The following is an 8448-nucleotide window of genomic DNA, read 5'->3' on the forward strand; positions in this document are numbered from 1 at the left end:
ACCCCCATCTCTCTCTGTGTTGCATGCAGTGCAGAAATGGGAACCCAGGAAAAGGCACTGCAAGTTAGGGAGTTTCAATTCAGAAGTTCATGAGAAAAAACAACATTTCTCAGTGCCTGTAATTTCTTGTGTTTTCTTGGCAGTATTGTCATGTTCACAAGAAGCCCCTGAAGTGATTCATCAGAGAAATAAGCTAGGAGTGCACACAATTGTGTGCAAATTAAGGGCAGTTGAGAGTAGTTTGCCTGCTAACCTGTAATTTTGCATGATGCTGCAGCCATCACTGCTCTCCTGCTTCTCCCACACAGCCATTCTTGTTTTTGCTGGAGACATCCTTTGCCAGAACAGATGGGACTGCTGTGTTTAGCTAAGCTCCATCCAGAAAATAACAGCAACAGAGCCCATTACCTTCTAGGTGCAGGAAAAACCAACTCCAGCTGTACTTCAATGCTGCTACCAGAAAGAAAACAAACAAACAATACCTAAAAAACAAACAGAAAAATCCACAAGTAACCCCAAAACCCCCCAAAAAACACAACCTCCCCTTATATGTTCACTGAAGGATATTTCTTTTGAGTGTCATCTTGGCAGACCTGTAATCTGCTGGTAAATGTGGAGGTGTCCTGGGGCTGTTCTGCCTTTTGGCTGCTCATGCAGCAGCATTCTGGCTGCAGCCCTGCTGTGTGTGCAGAGAGGCTCCACACCTGGTGCTGCATTGGGAAAAATCTTCTGTTTCTGTGCAGAATCAGGTGGCTCTGCAAGGAATGATCACATGGGTGCAGACCAGGACTCCTTGCTATCCCAGGAATCCTGCTGGGCTCTTCTGTGGCAGAGTCCCTCTGTACTTCATGAGATGTGAATATCTCCCGTGCAGAGACAAAGTCCTCTCTGCAGAATCCCTCTATATATCTGATAGGGGAGAATTTCTGTGGGGACTGAAGGAGCAGAAGGTGTTGTGAATATCAATATCATGAGACATTTTTGACACTAGACAGTGTTTGAGTGCTGAAGACTTGAGAGCAGGGAGCAGCTGTGCACAGCTATGAGTTAGTCTTGCTCAAGATGAAGCAACCCAACAGGCCTTTTCCTTCTCCTGTTTCCCACTTGTTTCAACCTCTGCATGCTTGTGTAAAGCAGATGTGCTCTAGCAAAAATCAGCACACCACATGCTCAGTGGCTGAGGGTGCAGGAGCTGACCTAGAGGGGATGTTGGCTGGTGGAACACAGTGGTGCTGTTAGATCTACTTTATATTGGAGATAGTGCTCTCTTTAATGCCATATAAGTCATTGCAGACTATTTGTGGACAATTGTCTGCCTTAAATTCCAGACAGATCAGCAGATATCCCCTCTTTATGGTCACTGTTAAAGAGCTATAAATGGCTTAGATAAATGTTAATGAGGAAGATTCTTGTGTTCTCATCAGTTGCTCACCACAGCATTTAGCTACAGGAATATTAATCTGGTCATTGTCATGGCAGGTCAAAAACATGTCAGTGTTGCTGTTCTTCCACAATGGAGGGAGTTACAATGCTGAGGAGGGAAAGTCAGCCCTGGAGGGATCATACCTGGCTGCCGTCGGTAACATCATCGTCGTGACAGCAAACTACCGGGTTGGTGTCTTTGGCTTCCTGAGCACTGGTAAGTCAGGGAATTCCAGAGCAAACACAACCATGCATTCTGTAACATTGCTGTTTCTGACTTTTATTTTTTAAGTTATTTTTTAATTTGAGAAACCTATATCTGGCCAAGAAATAGTGGAGACTTGATATGCAGAGAAAGGGGAGAGGCTGGAGGAACAGAGACAGCAACAAACCAAATCCAAGTATCAATACCAAAGCACTGTCTAGACATGTGACTGCAGATGAGATCCTGAATATTTGGGTTTTGCAGACACACAGCAAGATAGGTTAGTTATCAAAATTCTTGCTAATTCCAGTGTCATAACATTGTGGATATGGTTTTCAATGACTGCTACTTCCAACCTATCCCATCCATAAAATTTTGCTGATGCTGTATTGTGCCCATGTCACAGTGGGGAAGAGTCATTGACAGATAGCTGCAGGCTCATGGTAAGAAGGATGTGAGAGGATGGAAAATATGGCACAAAGATGGTTGTTTCCTCAGTAATTCAGCCTGACTTCTCTGAAGGACTTGCCACATTTAGTTTGAGTCTGTGCTGTCCTGGATGTGACTGAATAGTTGCCTGTTCTGTGTTTGCAACCCTTCTCCATTTTTGGGGGGAGTTTGTTCCAGTGTAGAGGACACTTTTGCCCCCCTCTTGCCTCCTAATGCCAATTGCTATTGAAAACAATGCAAATTCCCATTACAAACAGAATTTTATTTTGTACAAAGTGGCATGTACACATGAAAACACGTGTTCAGTCTCCTTAAACATTTTTGGTTGTGCCATCTGGTCTTGGGTATTGGGTTTTTTTCATATTGCCTTTTATTAGAGTTGCCTGTTTAAGCAAAGAGGGAAAATCACTGTTTTCATCAGTGCAAACCCAATGTTTATGAAAGTGATACCATCATTTCATCCTGTCTAGAGCCAAATGCAGTGTGGATGTGCTCTGTGGGAGCTTCCATGACGCAGCACTGCCCACACGTCACCCACCACCCTCCTTCAGCCCTCTGAACCTCACCTAGCTTTCTTCCTAAGTGGAAACTGCTGGCTGGGCTGAATATGATGTAGCAGTATTTATATGATGGTCCATAATTCAGGAATCAGGAAAATCACTCAGTCTCTTTTTCACAGAGCTCTGCCTGCATGTCCCAAAATGTCAGTACATGGGTGTGGTGTATGTGGTTGGCTTTCCTTCAGAGAGAGGTGATTCATAACATGAAGGGATTTTTTGGGGATCTTCTCCTGCTCCTCTGTACTGTGGAGCTGTGGGCAAGGAAAAGTGCATCTTTCCTGGCCTCTTCCCCTTTGGGAAGTTCTTGGTGTGTATTTTGAGAAAATTGTACAGTCCTAGAATCATAAAATATCTTGAGTTGAAAGGGATTCACAAGAATCATTTTAGTCCAGCTCCTAGCCCTGCACAGGACACCCCAAGAATCCCAACATGTGCCTGAGAGTGTTATCCAAACACACCTGAACTCTGTCAGGCTTGGTGCTGTGACAAAAAATGGGTGAATATTTAAGTCATTAACCATTACTATTCCAGTCTCTCTCGCACCTGGGCCTTTGGAACTTTTGCCATTGGGTTCAAAGGGGACAAGAGTTCACATTTAGTGCTGTGTGGACATTAGCAGCAGGAGTGTTAAAAGGCCCTACAGTTCAAAACAAAAGTGATGAACTTGTTGGTAATATTAATTTCATTGTCCAACTAAGCAAAGTGCTTAATCCCCTCAAGTTGACTTACTATAACTTGCAAAACTAGAAAGGAAGGAGTTAAATGGATTTTTAGGGAATTGAAGGGTAGTGAAAACAAAAGATTTCATTTTGTTCGGGTGGAGGTTTTGTTAGTTCTACAGTTGTTCTGGTCTCTCAGTGGCTGGGCTTTTGCAAGAAGTGATACAGCTTTTTTTCTTCTAAGTGTAAAAGATGTTTAAGTTGCTATGACAAATTAATGTGGCAAAAATGTGGCACATTCTTATTAGTGCTTTCACCTCTTGCTTTGCATACAGAAAAATAAAGTGAATTGCCAGTGATATGGTGGCAAGAATATGGAGAACACAGTTGTGGTTTTAGGTTTTATTCTTTAAGGATTCCATGAAGTCATATAAACCAGAATGATTTTCATGCTTTATTTTAGCACTATTGTTCTTCTCCTGTTTAGTAATAACAGAAGGAAGCACACAAGGACTCTGGTTTGTTTTCAGCTTCCTGTGGTACTTGGGAATGTGATCTTTTCCTACAAAAAGGCAGTGGAAAGGATTCCTGGCAGACATGTTTCTTTCAGTCTAACTCCTATGAATGTCCACGGATTCATCTGTTCCCCAGTGTGGTACATTTCACAGCCCAGTTGTAGGTTTTGCCAGGGCAAAAGGAGAAGGTTATATTTCCCTCGTAGGTCTTTTTGTTTACTACACTGGTAACAAGGCAGATTGTGAGGCTAAAACATTTGCATGGATTTGCACACAAAAATTTCTTCACCAAGGGGATTGCAAAGCACTGGCACAGGCTGCCCAGGGCAGTGGTGGAGTCAACATCCCTGGAAATATTTAAAAACTCCTGAATGTGGCACTTGGGGACATGATTTAGTGGTGGACTTGGCAGTGCTGAATTAACAATTGGGCTCAATGGTATTAAGGGTCTCTTCCAACCTGAGTGATTTTATGATTTCCCTGCTTTTGAAGTGGTCTCAATAGGGATGGAGCAAGCCCTTAAAATGAGATTTCCTTTGTAAAGTGTTGGTTTATTGCTGGATTGAGAACTCTGGGAACTGGTCATGGAGTGCAGAACAAACTGAAAAAAACCCCAAACCCCACAACAAAAAGCCAACCACAAAACCAAAAAAACTAATCAGGGAAAGTTTTTCCTCCATTGCTTCACTAGTGTAGCTTAGACATGATCTGAAACAATCACTGTAAGTAAGTCACCATTTTTTGAGCCATTCAGTTTTTTGGCTGTCCTACTGAAAGGGTGCTCATAACAATGGCTAGAGTGTGGGCATCTCTAAGCCCTGCAAGGTTACCAGGTGTGTTTGATATCTCAGTAATTCATTACAGCAGTGTAAAGGATGTACAATTTAACAGCCCTTTGCCCAAGGCCTGTCCACAAAGTGGCAGCTTTTTATTCTACTCTCTGTTAATTTTGATTCCCTAGTTTCTGAACCTACCCTTATTTTAAATTTGTACTATTTTGTCTTGGCAATGGAAGAAACAAATAGTTTCAGCTGTTTTTCTATTCATGGATTTTCTGTTTTATCCTGTGGGTTTTTGGTTTTTTCCAAGTTTTAAATGTGAAGAGTTTTGAAACTTTAAAAATGAATGGGTCATTGTGGATTAAAAAGAAGTAAACAGTGAATAATCATTTTCTGTTGCTTTTTTATGGACCATGGAGGAATAACTTATTTCTGCTTTTGTTGACATAAAATCAATCTTACCTACAGGGTTGCATCATTAGATGCTTTCAGCATTAGTTTCTTATTAATCAAAGTATCAGGTTACCCTTTCATGGTGTTGAAAAGAAAGTGGTCATAGTTGGGCATGAGAAGCACATGATTAATTATTTGTTTTCATGTTAATAAAAATATGAAAATATATATATCTATGTATCAGATTTCTATCAGATAGACATAGGACAATCTCAGAGGATACAGGCAAAAATATTATAAATTTAAAAATATCTGGAAGAGTATAAAGAAATTCAAGATGTTGTGATTTATAAAGATTGGTCAGGCAGGGCAAGTGTAAAAGGGATGTAGGAAGGAAACACAATCAGGTGTGTACTCCAGGGAAACAGTCCATGGTTCTTATGGGTTTCTTCCACTCGAGGACTTGACAAACACACAAATGTTTTTATTTGCTTTTAATTCATTTTAAGATTGAGCTATTTATGTAGAAAAAGAATCTTATGGCTAAATTTATGGACACTTGAGCCTGGATTCAAGTCTCCTGCCAGGATGTGTCCTAATGAAGCTTAGAAGTTGGAGTGTTATTTTTCTATCCTCGGGACAGACAAAGAGGCACCTCAAGGGCTGTTCTGTGGAGTGGTAAAAACTGAAATGGACTCAGTCTGTAAAGTGATGACCTTGGAAGAGACCTCCTTAAGCTTTTAAACTCTGCTATCAGTTTTTCCAAGTTTCAGCCACAAGAGCTGCTAAAATTCTAACATTTAGTCAAAACCTCAAATGCTTACAGTTTTATTTTTCAGCCCTGTTTTGTTTTCTGCTCCAGGTTCTGCTGAGGCAAGGGGAAACGCTGGTCTTTGGGATCAGCTGGCAGCACTGAGGTGGGTGCAGCAGAACATCGGCAGCTTTGGGGGAGATGCCAGCCGGGTGTCTGTGGGAGCTGACCGAGGTGGAGCAGATGTCACCAGCATCCACCTCCTCACAGAGACAGCAGAGATGGACCTTTTCAGGAGGATGCTGTTGATGGTAAGTTCCATTCCTGCTTCAGCTTCACCTGCATTGTGAAAGGATGTTGTTACAGAGATGAGGATGTTGCGGTGTGTGGGTGCTGGTTTTGTTTAATCCATACCTTGACAGCACTGACAGGGCTGTTATTGCTGTAGTTATTTTTCATCTCACCTGGGACTGTTATCTCCAGGAGCTGAACGCTTTACCAGGATGTACAAGAAATGCACTTTGGTGTTTGATTTACTCATAGTAAGAATCTAGTTGTCGTCACTGTGGTTTTTTGTGTATTATATAAATAACCTTGTTTCATAACCTGCAGGTACAACAGCTTAGTTTCCATTCCATAAATACAATTGTTGGTCAGCAGCTTTTAGACTCGGAAACTGATGAGCCAAACTCCCACATGTTAAAGTATCCAGTCTTTTTATTGGATCTCATGACAGATTTCTTTTAAAAGAAAAACCAGTTTCGGAGAGTAAAAATCGGTTTACAAATGGGCTTGTTTCCTGTCAGCTTAGACCATTTTCTCAGTCACTCTAAATGATCCATACTCTTACAGCCTGTCCTGTGCTGAATCTCAGGACTTTGAGATCAGTTTTGTCAACATCAATACTGCCATTTATCTTCACAGCCTCAGATAAGCTCAGTGTGCTCTGAAATGAGGCTTAATCATCAGAGGAAGTTTATACATCCAACAGCAATGGTACTTGGACAAAATGATCCCTGCTCACAGTGTTGCCTTGCAACAGAGAACTGGGATAGAATTCTTGGTTCAGGAAGCTGAGGGCCCAATTAAATAAAATTTTGCCTTGAAAATAATGACATCTTAATACAGTACTTGACTTTTCTTCACTGTGCCCTTGCTTCAGGAAACATAACTTGCCTTTTGCATCCTGATGGCTCAATAAGTTTATTTTAATTGCATCGCTCTAGTGGGGAAAGCAAGGGAAATTTTTGAAAATTGCTGCTCATTAATGGGGTTTTTTGTGTAATTCTCAGATAATTCCTCACACAGTTCCTATTTTTAGTCAGCTCTTGGTATAGAAGTTGATTTTCTAAAAGAACCAGAGTCCTTTTCTCTCAGTTTCATCCCACTTTGAAGTCACAAACCCTTTACTGACATGGCTGAGGATGGAGCCTTGTGAAAGCTATGGCAAAACTCAGTGCAGTTTAGCAGCTGAGCCACTTATGGAAGGGAGATGCAAGGACCTCTTTGCTTATTATTGCTTCTGGAGAGTAGTTCCACGTTATATCTTTTCTTTCATAAAATAAAGTTTAAACTCATTCTTTCTCCTACAGCAGAACACTGAATAATGGAAAAACAGTAGCAAGTGCAATGAGCAGGCAGATGCACCAATTCTTCTCACTTTTCTTGTGTTTTTAATAATTTTCTTCCTGGGACTATGCATACCACTATTTTGGCAAAAGCAGGATCTTCACTGAGTTCAGAGTAGTGTTAATTTCAGATTTCAGAGTAGCATTAATTATTTATCCTGACAGCATAACAGTTGATTTAGTTTTCCTGTGAAATATACTGACAAAATAAAAAGCAAGCAACAATAGCAGTAGCTTGTAGCTTAAAAATATACTTGATCTCTTTTCTATTTTTTTTTAAGTGGTGCCAAAGTTGGTTTACTTAAATTTCTCACTTACATCTCCTGTAAAGGGATGTGTCTTGCTTTTGTTCCAAGACACCAAAATTACTTTTCCCAGACTACTTTTAATTTTACTGTAAAAAGTGAGGTTCACACAGACTAAGAATAATGAAACTGAGAATATATGCCAAATACGGCTTTCCTGAAGGAAAATCTCATGAAGCAATACAACTCTTCTGCAAAAGTCAGCTTTGTGCTCCTTATTTCTGTCTTTGTTATGCATGCTAAAACCATAATGTTCCTGAGCATGCAGAGAGGTGTGGTGTATGAAACTTCCTTTACTAGAAAATGTGCACCTGAAATAGCAAAATGCTTTTGAGTTTCCTGTGTCTGCCCTGTAATAGGTTTTGTTTGGAACAAATCTGAAAACAGATTGTACAAAATCAGTGCAAAGCTATCATGGGGAATTTTTATAATTTATTTCATCTTTCTGTAGTATATTTAGAAATAAATGGTCAGTGATTATGGTCTTAAGTGGTTTAAGAGCATTAGCCTGGCATTTGACTTCATCCTTTGGTTAATTGATTTCTTTACCAGTGCAATTTTTATGTAGAAGAGTGGATAATAATATGGATCACAGGAAGCTGCAGAGGGCACCTGTGTTAGGTGTTCTCTCCAGGCATTCCTGGTGGGTATTAGGAGAGTTCCCAGCCTTCTTCCACCCAGTGCAAGGAAGACACCAGGTCCCTCATGGCCATGGAAGCAGATCAGACAAGAAAGAGAGGGTTTATTGCCCTTCTGGAACTGCTGCAGTCAGGTGCAGGGC

The 8448-nt window shown here is 40.8% G+C and overlaps 1 protein-coding gene across 1 annotated transcript in view; it reads left to right on the forward strand.

Annotated features, from left to right (window-relative positions):
- The window catches only part of TG (thyroglobulin), a 148188-nt gene that overhangs the window by 77436 nt on the left and 62304 nt on the right, over positions 1-8448 (forward strand). Inside the window, exons 40-41 of the mRNA XM_085049856.1 lie at positions 1480-1639; positions 5846-6045. Coding sequence (XP_084905982.1) covers positions 1480-1639; positions 5846-6045 — 360 coding nt within the window. The remainder of the gene's footprint in view (positions 1-1479; positions 1640-5845; positions 6046-8448) is intronic.

Source organism: Lichenostomus cassidix, chromosome 2, assembly GCF_008360975.1.
Source record: "Lichenostomus cassidix isolate B80296 chromosome 2, HeHo_3.0, whole genome shotgun sequence".
Taxonomy (NCBI): domain Eukaryota; kingdom Metazoa; phylum Chordata; class Aves; order Passeriformes; family Meliphagidae; genus Lichenostomus; species Lichenostomus cassidix.